The sequence below is a fragment of the Haemorhous mexicanus genome, chromosome 3 (assembly GCF_027477595.1).
Source record: "Haemorhous mexicanus isolate bHaeMex1 chromosome 3, bHaeMex1.pri, whole genome shotgun sequence".
NCBI lineage: Eukaryota > Metazoa > Chordata > Aves > Passeriformes > Fringillidae > Haemorhous > Haemorhous mexicanus.
Genome location: NC_082343.1, coordinates 99,167,231 through 99,190,576, shown reverse-complemented (window position 1 = coordinate 99,190,576; position 23,346 = coordinate 99,167,231). Strand labels below are relative to the sequence as shown.

The 23,346-nt window shown below is 36.8% G+C and overlaps 1 protein-coding gene across 1 annotated transcript in view; it reads right to left on the bottom strand.

Moving 5' to 3' along the window:
* The window catches only part of SNTG2 (syntrophin gamma 2), a 137,936-nt gene extending 114,853 nt beyond the window's left edge, over window positions 1-23,083 (bottom strand). The window contains exons 1-2 of the mRNA XM_059843310.1: window positions 23,042-23,083; window positions 8,483-8,620 (exon numbers count right to left, since the gene is read on the bottom strand). Of these exons, the coding sequence (XP_059699293.1) occupies window positions 8,483-8,620; window positions 23,042-23,083 (180 nt within the window). The remainder of the gene's footprint in view (window positions 1-8,482; window positions 8,621-23,041) is intronic.
* Window positions 23,084-23,346: the final 263 nt, after the last annotated feature.

Genomic DNA, 23,346 nt, shown 5'->3' with positions numbered 1-23,346 from the left:
CCAAAAGAAGAAAAGAGAATGTGGTGAGCAAGGATATGTTGAAATTCTTCAAGAAAATTTTCTCATCAAGATGGGGAGTACCCATGATAAGGGCTTTCTCAGCTCACAACCTCCACCTCTCCAAATCTTGAGCTTCCTCAGCAAATTGTTCAGCATGTATTTAGCATGTTTTTCAAATAGATATTTCCACTTCTGCTCATACAACCCTCACTTCTCACGTATCAGCAGTAAAATTCCACCTGCCCGGTGGCTGCAGGTTGCAGGTGCCCCTGCTGGCTGGCTGGCTGTGGCAGGAATCCTACCACCTCCTCCTCTCTGCCACAGACTGGTGCATATAGAAGAGATAATTCAGGGGCTGAAAAGGCCAAGCAAGGGGTCATCTCTGCCAAAAGGGCTCAGAACTCTGCTAAGAATCAACATCTCAGTCTGGAGAGCAGATGTTGGAAGAGATAAAAGAAATATTCCTGATTAAGAGATGCTGTTTTACAAACTATAAAAGACAAAAAAGTTACCGCAGAGGCAGAAGCCTTCTAGACACACAACCTGAAGCATTTGAGACTCCTCCCTGGAATGTGAAGACAAATCCATGGTTACTTCCCTCTGGGAATTGAGGGAAAGGATCTTGATGTGTGCCGCATCAATAATTGCATGGTAACACACACCGAATCCTAAGCTACATTATTTCTTTGCTAGTTGTATCATTAATAAGTACCTTTAACCTTGCACTGTATACATCTACTAGTAGTTTCTCTTTTTATCCTTATTCCTATGAGGTATTAGTTTAAGTCTTATGTTTATTAGTTTTTGTCTATTAAGTGAATAATTCATTCTATATTAGACCAAATCAGCCATTATTAAAGAACTTGTGAATGAGAGTGGATATTGAGGTGCTGAACACCTCAGTAAAGCTACTGCCTGCTACCAGAGGCCTGGACAAAAGGCAAGGACTACTCTAAACCTCCACATCCATTTGTAACACTGACTTTTCTTGTAGAAATATGGATTTTAAAGTAAAATAGGGGCTGGTCTTGCCAAAATTACTTCCAGATGAAATGAAAAAAAACTAGCATACTGAGGAGAGTAGGTATGTGCAACATGCTAACAAGAGATGGTGCTGGATTATTGTCAATCACCAAGTCTAACAACAGAGGCGCTGACATGACAAGGCTAGAACCAGACAGCCTCATGCTAATATGCAAAGATATACAGTAGATCAAATAAGCACACCAGATGAACTGCAATGCCAACACCTAGGACTGGAACAGAGATTCCTTCTTCCAGTATATGGCAGTCAGGGTCAAAGAACATGTGACTATAAGCCAAAAAGCACTGAATTTTGATTGCTGCTTCCTTACTCACTGCTGTTACTACTTATGTATGTCCTGAGTATATTAAAAAATGCGTGCAGTATGAGGAAAATGTAAATATCATGCAGTTAGCCACAGTCTGACTGATCATTACATGTCTGAATTTCCACAAGTCCTTAATACTGTCCTCTCAGAGAACTGCAAAAATAATCATCTTATCATTTACCAGGTAAACAACCAAAGACCACTTTTAAAAATAATGAAGCAGCTTTTCTATAAAACTACACCTTGGGTGGGGTCTGAACTAAAGAACTCTATTGAGAGTAGGATTTGCTATACTGTTGGTTATAATGTCTGGTTTCCAGGAAAATCTTTTTTTTTCATGGATGTCTGTATAAACATTAGTCCCAAGTCTGGATAATTTTTAATAGCCTTCTATATTCTTAGAAATAGTTGCATTGTTTAAAAAGACAGTGTAACTCATTAAGGGGAAAACATTATTGCAATAGACAATAGACAAGCATATGATCTGTTATTATAAAGTTCACAAGGAATTACTTGTTAGCTCTCTTCTAAGTATCTAGGTCAGCTTTCCAGAGCATGGAAAACAAATAACAAACAGTTAAATAATGTATTTTCTCCATACAAGTGATCTTAGTTTTAAAAGGAAGACTCTTAATCATTCACCTGATGCTTAAAACAAGATAGAAAAAAAAGATAGAAATTGTTAAGTATTTGCTTCCTAAAAAAAAAAACCAAAAACATTTTGAACTAAAATACCACACCATCAATGGTAGAAAAGTCACTGGGCAAACTGCAATATTAGCAGTTCTTGAGACAGAAATTTCCTTGGCTTAAAAAAAAAAACTAGATTTTTTTGCAGATTTGTTCCCTAGAGGTTTTCTAAGGTAACATTCTTTTCTGTCATTATTAGCATCTGAGTTATAAAGGAAAAGCCACAGAAATCTCATCAGGCATTTGAACAGTATTTTCAGACACTGTTTCTCTTCTTTTAATCAACAAAACAACTAATCTTGCTGCTTTTCTTCCTTATTCACTTATTTTACTTCATACTGAGACACAGCTTGTGAAGCTGGAACATGGAGTATCCATCATACAAAGGTTTTTGTTATACTAATTCTATTAGACTCAAGCCTCTGAGGAGTCCTTTTCCAATCAAGATGCCATCCACCTGCATTCAAAAACTCTTTGCCTGACCCCTGACCAATTAAAAGACAATTTAGCTCTGTGAGAAGGACCAATTTTGATAAAAAACAGATGGATTTCTGCTCTTTTTCTTACAAAAATAAAATACAAAATATAATGCTTATGAAAAGAGAAGAGCATAAAACTGTGGACTGTCAACAGAAGGATGAAGCAATATACATGGATGAAAAACAAAGAATATTAAAGATGAGGTACTGTATGTAAGAAATTAATTTTAGCAGGTGACGTGAGAAAGAGTCAAAGTACAGTGATACCTTCATGAAGTATAAAGTTTAAAAATTAATGCCTTCCTGTTTATCCTTTAACTAAAATTGATCACTCTCTGTCTGTCATGCAATTAATTTATTTCAGTGAGTACTGTTTACCTTTAAAACTGGAGGGAAAACCATCTTCTGTTAAAAATACTTGACAGATAGGGAAAGCTGTCTGTCTATCTTCAATTCATTGTTTCTGTCAATACTTTTGTGTTTGGATTCTATGAGCATGCATCAATTCAGAGAATCACAGAATGAGTCAATTTGGAAAGACCCACAGTGGGTCATCTGGTCCAATCCTCCTGCTCAAGCAGGGACATCCCACATGGCACAGGATTGTGTCCAGACAGTTCTTGAACATCTCCAATGAAGGAGGCTCCACAACCCCTCAGGGCAATCTGTTCCAGTGCTCAGTTACCTGTCTAGGGGGATCCAGTGAGAGACAGTGACAAAACCTTAGTGAAGTTGAGGTTCAGCTGCTATGCATCCAGGTAGCTCTTTCATCATAGAGGGCAATCAGGTTGGTCAATCACGATTTACTTTTAGTGAATCCATGCTGAATTTCCTGGTCACTTGTCATCCATGTAGACTGAGACGACCTCCAAAATGAGGCATTCAATCACCTTTCCAGGGATTGAGGTGAGGCTGACTGGCTGGTAGTTCTGTGGATCCTCTTCCTTTCCCTTTTTGAAGACTGGGGTGGCATTTGGTTTTTTTCCAGTCCTCAGGCACCTCTCCTGATTGCCACAACCTTTCAGGGATGATCATGGACAACTTTGCTGTGGTATCCAGCACTTGTGGATGCATCCCATCCGAGCCTCTGGACTTGTGGATGACCCAATTCTCCTTGACCAAAGGAAAGTCTGCCTTCCAACAGTCCTTTTTCCTGGTTTCTTGGGTCAGAGATTCCAGGGGTCTCATCTTACCAGTGAAGACCAGTGCAAAGGCAGCATTCAGTAACTCTGCCCTCTCTTCACCTTTTGTTATGAGGGCCCCTCTCCATGTAGTAATGGGCACACATTATCTTTAGTTTTCCTTTTGTTACTGGTGTATTTGAAAAAGCTTTTCTTGTTGTCCTTGATATCTTTGGCCAGATTTAATTCCAGAAGAAACTTGGCCTTAATTTCATTTGTCTTTGACAGCTTCTTTACATTAATTCCAAGTGGTCTGACTGCTTCCATCTCCTCTGCATTTCCTGCTTACACTTGAGTAATGACAGGAGTTCCTTTTTATCCATGCAGGTCTCTTGATCCCTTTGCTCAATTCCTTGCTCACTGGGATGGTTTGTTCTTCAGTCTCGAGAAAGCAATCCTTCAATATTAACCAAATCTCTTGGACCCTTCCTTCCTGAAAGGCCTGTTCCCATGGGATTCTTCCAAGATCCCCCAAAGAGGCTAAAGGTAGTTCTTTAGTCTCAAAGAGGTTAAAGATTTACAATTTACTTGCTGCCCTGCTTCTTCTTGTTCTATACTGAACTTCAAAATCTCATGGTTACTGCAGCCAAAGCTGCCCCCAACCTTCATATCTCCAACAAGGACCTCCTTGGTTTTTAGTGTAAGGTTGAGGAGCACACCATTGCTTGTGGGAACCTCCACTATCTGTGTCAGGAAGTTGCCATCAATGTTTTCCAGGTTCCTCCCATCCTCTTTGTGCTTCACAGTGCTGCTTCTCCAGCCATGTCAGGGTGGTTGAAGCTCCCCACAAGAACCAGAGCCTGGGAGAACCAGAGTGGGGCTGCTCCAAGCTGCTTGTCCACTCCCTCCCCCTGACCAGGAGCCTGTAGCAAACACCCTCAACACTGTCACTCGTGCTACTCTGCCCTTTTACCCTAACTCATAAGCTGTCAATTTGCTCATGATCCAGCCCAAGAAAGAGCCTGATACATTCCAAGTGTTGCCTCACATAGAGGGCAAATCCACCACTGTAATTCTGATGCACCCATACATTCACATACATCCTTTATCCTTGAAATCTGAACACCCCAAGTCACACCAAGTCATGAAGACTTGCATAGAACACTAGAATTTGCTAAGTCTGATAATGTGAAATGCATCTTGATAGAATGATTGCATATTTAGTACACAAATTTAAATTATATAAATATTTATAAAGTTATATAGAAAATTATTTTCATAAGTGCAATATTATATCAAAAATCTGCAAAATATTACTGCTTCCCTAATTAGCTCCAAATCCAGAAGGATTTATAGAGCTACTTAAAAGCAGGTTGTCTGCTGAGAAAAAATTGAATACCAAAATAAAGCAGCTGATTTTACATTATTTTGCCTAAATACACCTTAAATTTCAAAACCATGTTTTTTTCTCATTACTCTCTCATCAAGTCCAAGATTGCAAGAAGTGAAATGGGCTGAACTATCATTAAATTACAGCAAGCCAAGTATAAAATTTCTCATCAAAGGTGAAGCTTTCTCAATGCTTAAAAGTAGCATTTAAATGAATGGCAGATGACAAAATATGAAACAGGAATAGACCTAGATGATGGTAGTAAAAAGTATTTTATAGTAAGAGTCTCTTATGCTTGGGTATAATTTCTATTGCTGAAAATCCCACTCATCATAGTAGCTTTAGTGATCACTGATGTCTTTGCCAGTCCTCAGTGTAGCATTCAGAACTACACCAGACTAGCAGAGCTAAATATGAACAGCTCCAAATCCTGTTTTCAGTGTTCCTCAGGATTACCTTGTCAGTAAAAGGGAGGCTGGAAGCAAATGCATCCCACAAATGCTGTCCCATGTAAGTGGCTGAAGAAAAAGAATTACCACAAGTAGAAACAGAACTTTCCTTTTCAATAATTTTCCATTCAAAAACCCCACCTAAGAGGAAAAGTCATTCTACACACAGTTTTTTTCCTCCTCCCATGCATTTGAGGTGAGTACAAAAAGACAGTCAAAGCTATTTCTATTTTTGTTGAAAATGAACTAATTTGATGAATGACCATGTGTAAAATAAAGATTAACTAGGAGAACCTGAGAATGAAAAAGTACAGAGAAAGGAGAATAAATCAGTAAGACAATGTGATCATTTATGACTGCTATAGCATTCACTTTCAGGTTACGATTTTCTATTAATATTTTGAATCATATAAAACAGGGATGAAAACTATTCTCTTTAACCACTTGAAATACAAACCATTTATCTCTGGAATTTCTGTCACGTAACTGTAATTGTAAAACTTACCAAACTCAGCACTAGACAACTACCAGCTATTTCAGCCTGATTTCAAATTCTGCTCTTGAGCTTCTATGTACTAGAAATTTATATGTGATTAAAAAAAAAAGTTTATCTTCTAGTTACACTCAATTTGCATTCATATTAAATGCTAGTTGTTCAGAAGTTTTTATTTGGTTCAAAGTATATTGCAGAAAAAGTGAATATGGCCATGAAGACAGTCTAATTAATTTTTCTCATTAGAGTTTGACAACAGAATCCTGTGAGGACTGCAGATAACACTTTGAGAAAGGGACCTTGGAGAGATCTTGTAAGGGACACAGAAAAATAGATCAGACCCTTAAATTTTAGTTCTAAGAGTCTTCAGTGAGAAAATTTAGGGATAAGAAGGATAATGTTAACAATGTTTTCTTGGAAAGGAAAGTTTGGCAGAACTGCCCACTTTTATTTATCAAAAGTATGAGGTATGAGAAATCCCTTCTGAATGGGTATCATACCTAGAGCCATGTTCATACTTTGCAACTCTAACATAAATTACTGTCTGAGTTATACTTGAAATTCACTTACTTTTACAGATTAACACTGCATCTACAACCAAGAAAATCTGTCTCTGCCACAGTCCTGGAAATCACTTCTTTCTAGGCTCTACCCATTACTGTAATTACTACTGGCAATGAAATACAACAAAGAAACTTGGACTCATTTTATATGCAATGCCTGCATATCCCAGCTATACATCCTCTGCAAAGTCTAACTTTCCAGAATTTATTTCAAAATTCAATTGAAAGCTTGCTTCCCTGCCCTGTCTTCCATCAGGAAATACTATTTAGGGTACCCATAAAATGTAGGAGTAAAAGGCATCAAAACCTACCCAAATCTTGATACTAAAAGGAAGAGGCAGGCTTGGGCTGTTCAGGGCTGGTTTTTGTACTGCTTTGGGTTGGACATTGAGAATGTTGGGCGCAGGGTGACTGGTTGTATTTTGGGTGTTGGCCAATACATACACAGGTTTGATACAGTATTTTCTCAGATGCATCTAGCTTGTGTTAATTCAATCGAGAAATAACCTAGGAGTATGTAAGATAGAATTTTGATTCTTCTTCTATGAGACTCACACACAAGGCATTTAAACACCATTGAGTCCATAGCAATCATGTATAATTATATGAACAGACACTATACACTGAAGACCCATCATGTTTTACTACGACTCTTGCAACTAGTTTGAATACAAATTATCAGCATTACCAGCAATGCCTGGTAAAAAAAAAAAAAATTGTGTTTTTTCATGCTTCTCAGTGAAGCAGAAAGTATATGCAAAGCTGATGAATGAGGCTTATACTTATCTCAGCAAACCAACCACAAGTGGACATGCCTGTCACTGATCAACCTTTTAAAACATTTTAAGCAGCAAGTCATGTTCCACAGAATTCCATGGACAAGTACTTACTGTTTTGAATTGCTAAAAGCTTTTTCAAATTATTTTATGTGTGATACTAAACAATTTATATAATTATTTACTGCAGCAGGAATGAAATATTTATTTTAGGGGCAGACTGTCTAACATACCCACATATACACCCACAAATACCCATTATATGCTTTTTTGCTTCTAATTCTTAGCAGAGTATCACAAACCCACTTGATGTCCCCAGCTGCCAGATTTTAAGTTTACTGAATGCAATACAGCATGCAGACAGAAATACTCTCCCTCGGCCCACTCTGAGGAGGCTGCCATGAATTTTGCACTCTAAGAAACACCAGCAAAGTTCATGAAATTGATTTTACTCAGTTAAATTAAGTATGTGTATTCCAAATTCAAGAACACTGTTTAAATGAGGAAATGAAATACATAACTTAAGGATGTTGATAACTTAGACACCCTTGCTGTACTTATGCAAAATGTCACCAGTTTACCTAGTGATGTTACCAAATGGTCACACAGAAGGTTCCTCTATAGCTTAGAGGTACCACAAGCTTTGAAAATGCAGCATAACTGAATCTTGGTTAAAAAAAGCACCACATACGTGCTGGGGCTGATTAAGCTCCATCTGTGTCTGAAAGAGAATTACAGTGAAATCAGTGCCCATCAAGTGTTCTCTCAGTCAGCTCAATGCCCTTGAACAGACATCCTGTCTGATACACAAATGAAGAAAACTTTGGTGTACCAGTTTACTCCTAAAAGGCTTTCACTGTGAAATATTTTTTCCTTTTCTCTCTTAATTTAATGGCCTAGCAATATTTGGTGGAAGATTGCTTTAACTTTGGAATTTATAGATGTTTTTTGCTTCTATTAAGACTCTAAATGCCATAATCAAGTATGAACAGCACTGGTCAGAAATGAGGTTTTTATACTTATGAATGTAAATAAGCAAAGAAGACCCAACAACTGATAATTACTTGTATTTGTTACCCAATAAAATCTCTTGCACTCCAATACAATGTGTCCTCTGCAGAAGACATTAAAGTGTGCAGCCAAAAGCACAGAGATATAGAAGCACTTACATTTGCACTGTGATCACTTCCACTAACACAGACGACATCTTGTTTTTGAATTGTTAATACCTCTTTTGTAAGCTTCAGTCGGATGTCATAGGCATTTTCAGATACTTCATCATACAACAATGCAATACCAGTTTTAGTCTGCAAAAAAAAGAAAGGCATACACAAAAAATTTAAGAATATGAACATTTCATAATGGTGAATAACAAGCTCTATCCCATTCAATAAATAAAAAGCATACAAATGAGCATTATTTACAGAAAGCAGAAAACTGGTCTGCTTTTCAGTCTTGAAATGGATTAGGCATAAAAAGCCTCTTTTGTACTGGAAAATACAGGATAAGTGGTCTTTGAAGTAGACATTAATATGCAAAGAGTAAAAAAAATTATAATTTTTTTCTATTGTATTATTACACAAAGAAGTGTTGCCAATAATGATGTCCTGTTTGACTTTATTTATACAAAGACTTATAAAAATGTATTAGAAACAGATAGGTATGTATAAATGTATGCGAACACATTTTCCATTTTTCTCAAGAAGTGGGGAAGTGAAATATTGTTCTTGTCTTGAAGATGTTCATTCCACACTGTCATAAAAAGAACTGTACCCTTCATAAAAGTTGCCATTAAGATACAGAATTCTATTACAGTAAAAAACTACGTTTTCACAATGTAAAACATAAATAAACCCAGTTGTTACAGAATTTATTTTGTTTAGGATAAGATGAACATACATTTCTTAAGTTACATCATCACTGGACTAATACCTAGTAAACACCATAGGATAGTCAACTATTTGATATAAACAACATTTTTTCCATTAGTAGTATAAAAGAAACTTTATTTTAATTTCTGGCTTATTCCCTTAAATTTCCCACTAACATTCAGTCAGATATTTCCTCTTCCACAAAAAACTGTGGTATTAGGACTACTTACAGCTATTTGTTAAAATATGCAGACAAATGAAATTTCATATCTTTACATTCACTGCACAGAAGATAACACCTGTTCTGTAATGAATGATCCTACTTAAAATACTACTTGTTTATTAATTTATAATGTATATTACAGCATCATCACAGCACTGCACTTTATGTAAGTGAAGAAAAATCAAGCATGATTTAAGTTTTAGCTGCAGTATTTGTTTTTAAAAGAAGATTTAAAATCAAGTTGTTCATCTATGTTTTCTTTAATTGTAGACTGTATAAAAAACGGAGTAATGGAAATAAAGAAGAAACATGTCCTATGCACTGAATGAAAGCTTGAGGGATTTAAAAATAAAATTAAACGTGAAAAATTAGCTTTATAATATTTCCATTTCTATAAAATTAGAGAGAAAGGTCTGTGGTGATCGTCAATAAAAACTTTTGGTCTTTAAAAATAGAATCAGGTTAACCTTAAGGAACTTAAATTTGGTGTAGCTCCGTGCTGCAACTGAGTGTCAAAACCTCCCTTGTAGTAGAAACAGAACATGCAGTCTAGACAGCAATTACATTTATTCTGAATTATGTACACAACAGTTGCTCAGGTGAATTGTTCATGTAGTTGGGCTATCCCTGGACTCAAAGCATGTAGGTCATTTCTGCCATTCAAGACACTGAAATATCCTAAGACCTCTGAGCATGTAAAACTGACACAGGCTTTTTAGGATATCCAGGTCCTTTTCTAGCTGGAGGCAAGACCAGATTTCCATCTTTATAATGAGATACCAACATCTGTCACATCAGCAGACATCCACATGTGGGCATCTACAGCCTGTAATGGATGTCACAAAAGGTTTACAGTGCAGAAATCACAGAACAGCTTGGGCTGGGAGGGTCTTTAAAATCATCTACTTCCAACACTTTGGAAGAACACCTTCCACTAAACCAGGTTGCTCAAAGCTCAAGGTCCAACCTGGCCTTGAGCACTTCCAGGAATGGGACATCCACAGCTTCTCTGAGCAACCTGTTCAAGTGTCTCACTACTCTCTTAGCAAAGAATTTCTTTCTAATATACAACTTAAACCTATGCTCTTTCAGTTTAAAGCTATTTTGCCCTGTCCCATTACTACATATCCTATTAAAGAGTCCCTCTCTTGCTTTCTGTAAGGTGCCTTTAGATACTGGCAGGCCAGTATCTAAGATACTAAGGTCTTTCTGAAGCCTTCTCTTTCCCAGACTGAAAAACCCCAATTCTCTCAGCCTGATTTTGTAAGAGAAACCCACATCTAAGACAGCTGTTTAGAATCTGACCAGGCAGCAGTGAACAACAGACACCTCTGAAGCATGATTCTATCTGATCTCTTTTATACATCTATCTAGAAGGGAACAAGTGAGTCATAGCTCTCTGAGTTATAAGGTGAATATAAATAACAAATCAAATATAACTGTCTAATTGTGGGAAGACAAATCTATTCAGTGTTTGCTGGGTATGTCTAAGGGAAAGAAAGTTCAGTCATAGCATAAAGCCTTAATCATTCTAACTCGTTTGGAATCCAACATTTTTTATTTTTCCAAGACTTTGAGTCTTTTCACATTTTCAGCATGTGTCTTATCAATACATTTTTGTGAATGACAACATATGAAAACTATGCCAGTACCATCTGCCTAAAAGCCATGCTGCCAGCAGGAAGTATTTCCAAACAGTAGAACTACACACTTGAAAACCCACTGTCCCTGATTTTTGCTGTTTTTCAGATGCTGAGCATCACTGTCCCACCTGGACTGGTGACCCCTGCTACTTTTGCTGTGTACCAGAGCAGACTTTACAGAAACACTGCAAGAACAGAGCTCTGGAGAACTCTTTATACAGCTTACACCCAGAACAACTCTCTTGCTAGATATTGTTACATATGTTTAGAAGAATCTCAATGAAAAAAACTCTGAACTTTCATTTGTAACAGATGATCAGGTAACAACTGAAATATTCAGAGTGACTTGTTAAATAGTTTAGCAGTTGCCATCACACTATTTTAACTGAAGTCCCACTGAAGCTCATCTATTACTATTAAAATCCAATAACTACACTACACTTCATCTAACTGCTGACGTGATCCAAGATGACATGCACCAATACCTTATTTGCTTTCAGAATCAATAAGATTAATCTGGATTTCTCTCAGCCTTTCAATTCAGCTTTTTTTTGACCATTATAAATAGCTTTGAATCAAATTTCAGCACTTTGTTCTCTCTTTGTGTTAAAGAAATGGCATACATAATTCTAGTGGGCAAATCCCAGTCCAGACAAAGAGTTTCTTCAAATAAAAAACTTTAAATGAGAACTTAGTCTTTGCATGTGTATGTATATTTCACATTTTAACTAGCTATGTTCATCTTGATTTCTCATTTAAAAACTATCTATATAGTGGCCATTCTATGTAAGTGATATAAAAAACTGAGGACTGAAAAGTCAAAATAACTCTCCAAAATGATATAGTACAGCTAGAGCTCATACGTTTTGCAATAAAAAGCATGCAGAAAGTTCATAGGGAGTTGCATCTCAATAGGATTTCAGTGTTTACATTGAGAGGTAGGGGAATACAAATTTAAATTCACTTGGGCAGAAAAAGAAATCAAATGTTGATTTTCATATCTCTTGGTTTTCTAGACACTGGCTTCAGGAAGAGGAATGTGTGGGTGTTCATGTGCATGTTCACCATGTGGTGGGAGGAAGAGAAAAGAAGATCAGTAGTACAAGCATCACAGTAGCTGTGACTTTTACAAGAGCATAGACACTGCTCTGTTTTTGAAAAAAGAAAAACCATTGTAACCTACTTTCTCAAACCAGCTCAAAAACTGTCAATACCACAGAAAACCTTCATCTCTAGAGGAAGCTAGAACAGCAGATGAATCTTTTTATCAGTTTTATTGTTGACTACTTAAGCAGGTCCCTAGCCAGTGTACTTGCCTTAAAGTACTCCCTGTTCAGCATAATGTTTTGGACCCTACTCAAAGTAACATGACTCTTTCAATGTGCCATATCTGCAGTTTAAGGCTCACAACTGTAAATTATGTTTCAAGATAGGCATCTCTACAATAAACTTCAGGCTTACTGGCAAAAAATACTTGTCTTCACTGCTGTTTTATTTTGAAATAGCTTGCAAAAAAAATTCCTCTGCATTGACTAACTTTTGTTCTCCAGCAGAAAACCATTTGCTGATCCTTAATAAATACATCCATAGCTACAAGGGCACTGCAGTTCAATTTTATCTGCTAAAATTAATTCATAAATGACCTTTCTTTATTTGTAAATAAAATTATTTAAGCACTGTATTTGAACTTTTTTTCCCCATTGAAATGCCACATTATATTTCCAAACTAATATTTTATCAGCAACATTTATACCTCATGGCTCTAGTGATAAAATTCTCTAATCCAATTTCATTTTTTTAAATGAAATTAACTCTTTGGTATACTTATAGTTGGAAAACTTGCTGAAGATACATAAGAACTGGAGTCACCAATTTTGATCCTACATCATTTAGGATTAGGAAGAAATAGAACTTCAGGCAGTCCCACATAGTGCCCTGAGCACTAAATTACAGCAGGATCAAATCTATTTTCTCTCTCACAACTGGTTTGATGTTTTCTACCGCACATTTCCTATGATGATCAAAAGAGAAAGGTACTTTCTCAGAGAAATTAAAATTTAAAATATCCTTGACTACCATAAAGAGATTTAAAATGGGATAAAAATAAAGGGGAAAAAGTGCAAGGTGTTACACAATAGGAAGAACAGTCATCTGTATGGAAGAAAAACTCTTCTTCACCATGTCTTAAAAAATGGAAACAGGTATGTAGGACTGAGGATTGGCAGAACAATATACGCATAAATATTTTGTTGTTGCAATAAAGGCAAACATTTGTCTTCTTTACATTCTTTCCTGCTGATTTGTTTTTTCTTAATCTTGCAAGACAGTTCCTAAAAGCACAAATAAAAGTAAAGTTCTTTAGTTGGGTACTAGAGAAGGTTCCTTAACCACTGCTGAATGTGAGGGAACAAAATTTCATGTCCATGAAGTAATCCATCACCAGTGTTGCATTTATTACATCTTAGTATATTGTTTCCTTTTATACAGTATTATGTCAGCATTGTTTCGTGGCTACACTACATCAAAGAGGTACTGAGCTAACAAGGGTCATGAAAGAAACAAAAAATTCAACAGCGGTCAGAGATCTTTAAAAAGGATGTGTAAGTAATTCAAGATAAATTCAGGTGATTTCATTTCAACACAGCATATGCGAGAACATAGCAACAGTTTTAAGTACTTTATAATCTATTAAAAATAGAGCAATCAGGAAAAAAATAATTCAGAAATCTCCTCCTTTGAACATATTCAAAATTATGTGACTTCTTGCATATGAATGAACTTCTGTGTCCAGGAGAAAACTTGACTGGCTTTACAAGGATCCCTGGAATGAGTACCTTGCAACTGCCATAGAATGGTTGAAAAGTAACTATTAAAGCCTGAAGAAGTTTATCACTTAGGGGCCTTGATAATGGATGAGTGACATTTACAACAAACTGTGTAAATAATCATAATTTTCATTGCTCTTAATCTGAAAGATGACTGTAACCTAAGAAGAAATGTGCCCATGTCTTTCATGGTGAAAAGATAATTCCAGGCTTAAGGAGCCTTGAGTAAGAACACAAATACACACTTTTTAATAGACCAACATGGGACAAATGGATAAGGCAATAAAAAAGTGAGAGATGTAACACATCTGCAGAACACAGAGAATCAAATATTCGATTAGCATCACAAACACAAAAAGAACCATTAATAAAACTAAAAGCAGGCAGAAATCAACTATAACTTGCTGAAATCAGTCATACAGAGCTCCCTTACAGAGTATGTTTTTACCTGTAATAACACATGGAGTTGTCCTTACTCTCAGCTTTAACATACTACAACTTTTACATCTAATGACACTGTTTCACAAATGCAGAGACAGAAAGACTTAACCTCAGTACTCTTTCCTTTAAGAAATGTTGACTATAATGATAATGAAGCCATTAAACTGACTATTTGGAGGATAGGTAATGGTTCTCCAATACTATGAGTGTGAGGTGTTCTGCAAACAACTCAGAAGATGCATCTTGAAAAATGTTGTGGAGAAGGAATGGTATGGATTTGTCCCATATCTCAGAAGAGTAGTTCAGGACTCATATATTAGGAGAGAAAACGTCATTTTACCATCACATGTAGGAAGGGATTTGGAGAGGTATGAAGCCCAGCTTCAAAGCGAGGAAATTCTGTGACCAAGCTGACTGAAAGCCTCTAAGGATGGAGACTGTTTCCCACTGCTGGGGAGCTCTACTGCTTGTCTGTCCTCATGAGGAAAGGCTTTTCATTATGTCCCATTCCAAGTTCCGCTTATTGTCTTCTGTCCATCCAGACACCATTACAAAGAGCCTGGTTCATCTCCTTGTTGACATGGAAAGGCTCCATTTAGGTCCTGATGGAGCCATCTCCAGGCTGAACTGGCCCAGCTCCCTCACAGGGAAAGTGCTTCCAGCCCCAGTCAGCTTGGTGACTCTGCAGTGAACTTTCTCTGTATCATCAGTGCCATTTTTGTACTGAGGGAATCTAAACTGCATTCTGTATCCTGGATACAGTCTAACGAGCACTGGGGTGAGAGGGACAATCCCTTCTCTTAATGTCCTTGTTGTGCTCCTCCTAATACAGCTCAGGATAATGTTGACTTTTCTGCTGCTGGCTCAGGTACAACTCACTACCCATCAAGACCCCCCGAGACTCTTCATATGAGCTGCTCCCCAGACACGCAGGCTCCAGTCTGTATCACTGACAGGGGCTCTTCGTTCTGAGGTGCAGGATGTGGCACTTGTTGGATTTTATGAATTTAGTTCATTAATTTCTTGAATTTCTTGGCAGTCTGTTTGTTAGCCTGCCTACACATCTGTCAATGACAGTAGTGATTGCACCCTCCAGTTTGGCGTCATCAGCAAACCTGAAAACCAAGCCCTCTTTGCCTTCTTCCAGGTCACTGACAAAAATGTTAAAGAAGATGGGCCACATGACCCATCTGAAAAACACCCCTTGCCACAAGAATCCAGACAGAGGATACATCATTAACCACTACCTCCAGTCTGAACATCGAAGCAGTTGTCCACCCCCATCTAGATGGACGCTATGGCAACAAAGCAGTAAACAAACACATTTATTTCCTTACACTAAAATACTACAAATATCAGTAACAACGTTCACAATAAAACTGATTCTTTGTTTTAAGACACGAATGCATAAAAAATGTTAATTTTAAAAAATTCAGGAAAAATATCATCATGCTTTCTGCTCTAAAGTACTACTGCCCACTTTCAGCAGTATCCCATTCCTATGTACGGAAGGATGCAGCAATTCCTTTACATCTATTAGGCCCAGCAGTCCTGCCACCCCATCTCAGAGTCCAAAAGCCAGGACACACCTACAGTCATGGCAGGGCCCACAATCCCCCTTTCACACCCTGCACACGAATCCCCAGATATAGTCCTCCAGCAGCTGCTTCCGCCTTCCTTTCCCAAAGGAGAAGCCCTACAGCTGGGAAAAAGCACCAACACCAGCACTGCTGCAGATGATGAAACCTGTGGCTGTCCCAATGGTCCAGCTCGTATACTACTGCTCATGTCTGAAGGGAAATATTTTGAAGTAGCTTGAAGGGAATTACTTCAAATTGAGATAAAACCAAGTTAAGCTGGAATTTCATTCCAGTTGGAAAGAAACTGTCAGTGTTAATTTTTAACACTGGATTATTTTTAGTATCACAAAATCAATAAAACCCCTTACCTTGTAAACTAGAATAATACACAATCAAGCTGATCTAATAGCTACCCAACTTGTAAGACGTACTGGAAACATACACAGCTTCTTTCAGCTCCTATTCAAAATAAGCACACCCACAAGCCAAATGCACAGGAAATGACAGGAAAAATTCCACAACTGCTTTATAGCCTTAGTAAAAACCTAGTAAAAGTACTTATGTTTGTCATACCATTTTTCAAGACTGATAATAGATTATGCATTTTTATTAGAGCTGTAACTCCATTTCATAGTTCCATAATGTTCACAATCATTCTCAGTGAAGAAAACCACAAATTTCTGACAACTACTTTCAAAAAGGTGATTCACGTTCACAACAAAGCTAATGGAATATTATTTGATGGACACCATTGCTTCTCATGTAAGTCCATGAAGACTAAAGATACTGAATTAAAATGTACTGTAAATTTTAAATGCACTCTTTGATAAGAATCTGCATCAGAAATAAAGATGGTCTAAACTAGATATTTAGAAAATATTTGAGTGAATTTTTCTCAAAAGCATTTACTACATCTGAAATTTGCAACTTCAATAATACTGTTTTGATAAAGTTCTTTTTTAACATTTGCATTTATTAATAACAATATTTTGGATTGACATTTGATTATACACAGTTGTAAAAGGTGTGTTAGCATTACAAATCTTTAGAAGATTTTAACTGCAGCATGACCATACCACTTCCTAAAAACTCAGAACAATTTTTCCTAAATTTTAAAGGGCCCTACTCAAAGTAATAGAAGTTTGAAAAGATGCTCTCAATATACAAAATTTAAAAGTCCATTTTCCTTACATCACAACCTATTCAATAGTCAAAAATAGCCTTAGGGATACATATCTGCTAATAATATTAGCCTTGTAAGAAAAGTCATTAACAGCTGGCTCACAATATCTGTGATCTTAATCAGTAAGCACTAATATCTTGCCTAATTACTGCAAGCTCAGTATATCATGAGCTAATAAGATATGATTGATTGTTGTCATTCTCAGGCACCTCTCAAAGCATCAGACACAAATATTTGAATTCTGTATTTCAAATTTAAAAAATGCACTTCCAGAATGTCATGTCAGAATAACAATTTCCTTCTTAAAACTCTAACAAATGCTAATAGAGATATCTAGTTAAATATGTTCTAATAGAAATTCAAACCCAGAAAATTGCCAGGGCTCAAACTATATGAAAAATTGCCTAGTTTGATTTTGATAGTATCTTTAAGTAGAAGAATTAAGAATATAAAGAATATAAAACCTCAGAATATAAAGATGCTCCTATGCTTACGGCAGTTTCCTACCTGCTGAACAAGAAAGCATAAATTTCACACTTCAAAATAAATCACTTAGCAATAGCTGGAAAAAAACAACAACATTCCCTTTGGACATTATTTAAGAGACAGATTATCAGAAAATTAATGTGATTATCTCTATTGGTGATACCATGAATCTTAACCTGGTGGGGCATCAGCTGATTAATAAATATTCCTATTTTTATATCAAAAGGCAAACAAAAAAACTAAGAGCACAATTAAAAACACCTCACCTATTTTCTTAACCTATAAATAGCCAAGAAAGAGCACTATAAAAGCATCACTTTTTTTTTTTTTTTTTTAAATAGAATACCAGATGTTGATTCATCCTGCTCTTGTTATCCTTCCCCTTTTGACTGGTACAGGTCCAACATATTCATTCTTTTTCAAGCTTTTGCATAAATTTTTTTTATTTTGGTTTGGGGTTTTTTTGTCCTGTTAAACTGTTGTGTTACTCTGACAAAACCAACAAGAAAGCCATATCTAACTGCTTAATTTCTGAATAAGGTGGAAAAGAAAACAAGGTCAGCTAGGAAAAAAGTACTAAAGCTTTCTGCAGAAGACAAAAACAAAGCAAACAAACAAAACAACAACCAGAACAAAATAATAATATATTACCAGTTTCAAAACCTTAAGCAGTTATCCTTCAGAAACTGGAAGTATATAACGATATTAGCACAGAAGACACAGGAAATCTAGGAAAAACTGAAGGATTTTTGCAATGTCCAGTAACTGAATAAAAACTGCAGGTAACTTAAGTATTGAAAATTCAATTATTTATTTGAATTCAGATTTCAGACAAAGATTTCTTAAGATGGAGAATATGTATTTTAAACCCCTTTTGAAAAGCAAGAAAGCAGGTGATCAGAAACAGCAAGTAGAGATACAGATTCAGCTCTCATGTTAAAAAGATACAGGGTCTGGGATGAATGAATGTTTTTCCAGAATTCAAAGAAACTGCTATTTTTAAAGCATATACAGTCTAGTCTCACAAACATCAAAAAAACCAAGAAGACCAGCATTAAGAAAAAAAAAATTGGAACTGATGCTAAGTCTGATTTTAGCAGTTGCACATAAATCTTGTTCCATGTCTTTCTCCATTTAAATAATTTGCTGATTGACCAGTACATGCAACTGATGGATCCACTGGCCCTGTAACCATTTGACTTAAGCCTATGGAGGTGCATTTACACATTTGGATGCATGTATCACAGAACAACAATAAAGCTAGGAAAGGAAACTAGGTAGGAGACAAATATTTCTGAGTAAAAAGGATTCCAAAGTAAGATGCCTGACAAAAGAGCAGGACATTTTAAGGTTTTTGATAAGATGGTGCCAAAAATCTGTATTTCAGAGTGATCAATGTGCAGAAAAATTTAATTTTATCCACTATCGTCTGTCCACTATCATCTGTCCCTTGATGCTGTTGGTCACAGAGCACTGGACTGCTACAGCGTTTGACTAACACACAGAAAGTCTCATTCCCACAGGCTGGGGGTAAAACTGATCTGTATCACCCACTGCAGACCATGGCAAAGGTCACTGAACGAGCTCTGATGGACTCGTAGGTCAGCAGGGCACAGTAAGGGCCTGGGCAGAGCCTCTGCTGGGCCTGACAACGTGGGGAGAGCAGTAACCTCAGGAGAGGAGCACCAGCTTCTCCAGCACATGCTGCAACAGCAGTGAGTCAGGCAAAGAGAGCTCCTGCATGATCAGCAACCAGTGCTCAGCAAGGTGGAGCATTAAACACAAGTCAGCTGGCAAAGTGACACCAGAATTTTTAACCCAAGGATTCTGATAACCCTCCTGTCCCAGAAAGATATTCACCAGAACAGCACAAGCAAACTTGTATCCTGAGAAATGGCCAGAGAAAAGGAAGGGACTGAGGGGATTCATTTTAAGTTCAGAACCTGGAACCAAAGAACTAAAACAGACTTGGAAACAGACAAAACCCCTGACAATCAAAGGAAGAGAAAACAGAAATTTTAATTGCTCCTTTCCAGACAACATCAACAGCATCATAAAGTCACATCAGTACCATGGCAGAACTACTGTCAGTTTATCCCAGTGGTATTTCACATGGAAAGGGTGAAGGAAGTAACATCCATGAGTGCACAAATATTTTGGTGACGAGACACTGAGAATACAAATTCCTTTGTTGTGTATATTTGAAGCATACTTATGAAAGGCCTGTGTTCAGAAAAGGTGCATGACCTTAAATAAACTATCAACAGTTTCACAGTTTTATGCAAGTATACAAGTCAAATTTGAAGGGTAAGAAACATGATTGTATTTTGTGTAGGAAAGCAGGAGTAGAGGTATGGATGTGAAATGACAGGAGAATAGTTCTTGAGATAACAAAACTTAGTTAGGGAAGAGGAAAAGAAGATTTAAAATAAGAACAGAAAATAGTAAGAAAAATTAACAGTAATAAAGGGGAAAAGATAAAAATGAAAGAAAATTAATATTATAAAAAGATCATTTCTAGAAATTGTATGCTTAAGAAAAAGAGTAGCTGTCCACTGAAAAGCACATCTATCTTTTGCAGCAATGATCACCATAGGTTACTAATCTATAAAAGGCTCTGACATATTAGCTCTACTCAGAGTATTAAAAATATGTGGAAAATGTAAACAAAATTTACAAAAGCTGTGTGCAACAAATATGATATCTGATGTCTGAAAGAGCAACTAAACAAGGAGCCATAAACAGGATCCTGCCTGAGGTTTACCACTGCTTCTCCCACTGTCACACAGCCCTCCAGGATGACCATTAATGGAACTTTGCACTCTACTACTTCCTTCTCATGTTGTGCTAACACAAAGATGGATAAGTCAATTTAATCATCACTGATTGTTGCTTGCCTAATCTCATTTTCACTGCCACACCTATACTTATATGTGTTTTAATCCCTTTTACATACTGCCATACTTTCTATTACCCCTTTTCTGCACAGTAGAAAACAAGAAAACTATGTGCTTTTCTGTGGAAGTGTTAAGGGGCTAAACAATGAGAATATTACTGTTTCAGTCTTTCTGTGACATACTGGTTTCAGACTTCACTATTCCTATGTCTGAAAATTTACTGTGCTTTCTTTTTTTTGATTTTTTTTTTTTTTTTGCAACACCATAGCACATAAAGCATCATATATCAGGATTTTCTGTTTTGCAGATAAGGATTTTTTGATTAGAAGGTGCAGTACAGGGCACCTCCCCTGCTCCTGCTTAGGTTCTCTCCATTACATGGATGTCAAAGGCTTACTTTAGCCTTTGTTACTCTCCTTTGCTTTCTGTACAACAGGGATACATTTTCTGTGTTCAAATGATTCCCACTGGTGTTCATGGGCCATTAAAAATCCTGGGAGTAATCTTAGATAATCTCTCTCCATTGCTTGTAGCTGAAACCCAGCAATTATTTTATTCTTATAAAAGAAGAACAGCATTTTAGCACAAATGCTTAAAAAAATCCTAGGGATTTAATTTAAGTCCCAATGAAGCTGAAGTCAATTGAAAATTCTCAGTGAAGTCAGGCTTTCATTGTAAAAATAATTAGTTTAAATTTTGTCACAAATGTTGACAGCTTTTCAAGTTGCAACATTCATAGCAAAGTTATTACCATAACTATAAAAATTCATGTAGAAGGACGTATTTCAGGATTCTGCAGTTTTCTTGCATAAAATCCACCTAAACTATTTTGTCAACTGCTATCAAGACCCCCCCAAACTATGCTGGTTTTCGTACTAATTTAAAATTTCTTCAAGTTTCTGAAAAAGAAAAGGGTAAATTAACAAATTATAAACATATGCAACATCATCATTTAGAAATGAAAATGACACTTAAAAAACTATCTAAGTAATATAGTTTTAAATTCCACGACTTCGAAGGCAATCTATATAACAAGGGCCAAATTACCTAGTAAATACTTCATATTAACCAAATGAAAATGTTAATTATTAAAGAATGAATAAACAATCACACACAGATGAAGCTTTAGTAATTGTGTTTTAAAAAAAGACAGTGAAAACTGAACATAAAAATGAAAACCTAATTAGACAGTATAGGAACCTTCCAAAAAAATATAGTTGAACAACAGAATAGATTTCTACAGAGATGTTAAAAAAAAAAAAAACTATGAAAGAGAAACAAGGATAAAAAAAAGAGAAATCAACAAAAAAACCCAATCACAATTATAGCATATAATCTACTTAAATATATGCAAAACCCCCATATTAGTAGCTCTCTTTATTTCTTGTTTTTCAGATTGTGCTAGGGTTTGTTTCATTTTTTTTAGGAATGAACAATTGTTAAAACAAAAAGCAATGTGGATCTTTTTTTTCTTGAAATCTGGTTATCATTATAAGCATGAAAATGCTAATCATATTCATTTTTCTGCCCTCAAAAAGTGAGGGTTTTTTGTTTGTTTGAGACTGTACACTTAATAAAAAATTCTCAAACTTCAGGAAAACACTAGGACAGAACCACGGAAGGGCTAAAGATGGAAGGGGCTTCTGGAGATCATCTAATTCAAAGCCCCATGCAAATCATAGAATTACAGAATGTAAGGGATTGGAATGGACCTTAAAGATCATCTAATCCCAACCCCTCCCTCCATGAGCAGGAATATCTCCCATTAGACCAGGCTGCCCTGCTCAGGATCATGTGCAATCAGGTTTTGAGTATTTCCAATGATGGAAATATTGGATTAACCAACATGGGACCTTTTCCAGTGTTTGACCACCCTCACTGTGAAAAATAAAAAATAATCCTCATTCAACAGAATTCCCTGGGTTCCAGTTTTTTTTCATTGCCTCTTTTAGTGGGCACTTCTGAGAACATTCTGGCTCAGTCTTCATTGCCACCTGCCAGCTGGGAATTTTTCCACATTGGTAAGACTGCTCTGAGCCTTCTTTTCCTTAGCTCTACAGCCACAGCTCTCTTAACCTCCTCTCATATGTCAGATGCTCCCTTGATCTATTTGGGCCTTTTCTGGACTTGCTCCAGCATGCCCATATCTCTCCTGCAATAGGAAGCACAGGAGAGGACAGGACTCCAGATTCTGTCTCACAATGCAGTGCTGAGCAGAGGGGCAGGATCACCTCCCTCCACCTTCTGGCAATGCTCGGACCAATGCAGCTGAGAGAGCTGCTGCCTTTAGCCACAAGGCTGTGTTGCTGGCTCAGTTCAATTTGGTGACCTTTTCTGTAAAGTTGCCTTCCACCCGGTCAGCCTCCACCGTGTCTGCAGCTATTTCTTCCCAGGTGCAGGACTGTGCACTACCCTTTCCTGAACTTCCCTCAGCCTATTCTCCAGCCAGTGCCAGTCCTTCTGAAAGGCAGCACAGCCATCTGATATTATCAGCCAGTCCTCCCAGTTTTGTACTGTCTGCAAACTTTCTGAGGGCTTTCTCTGTCCCAACATCCAAGTCATCAGATGGTAAACAGTACTGGATCCATTATTGATTTCCTCACTATGGCACTGGTGACCATCGTCGACTTGGACTTCATGCCACAGGTCACAACTGTTTTGACTGAGGTCAATTTTAAATTGCACCTCTCCATTCATCAAATAAATACTCCATCAACTTGTCTATGAGGATATGATGGGAGCCAGTGTTGAAAAATTTGCTATATGGAAGATAAACATCCACTCTTAGACTCCCATCCACCAATCCAATGACTTCATTAGGGATGACTATGATGTCAACCAGATGAAATGCCCCCATTGCAGAGTACTTCCAAACACCTTATTA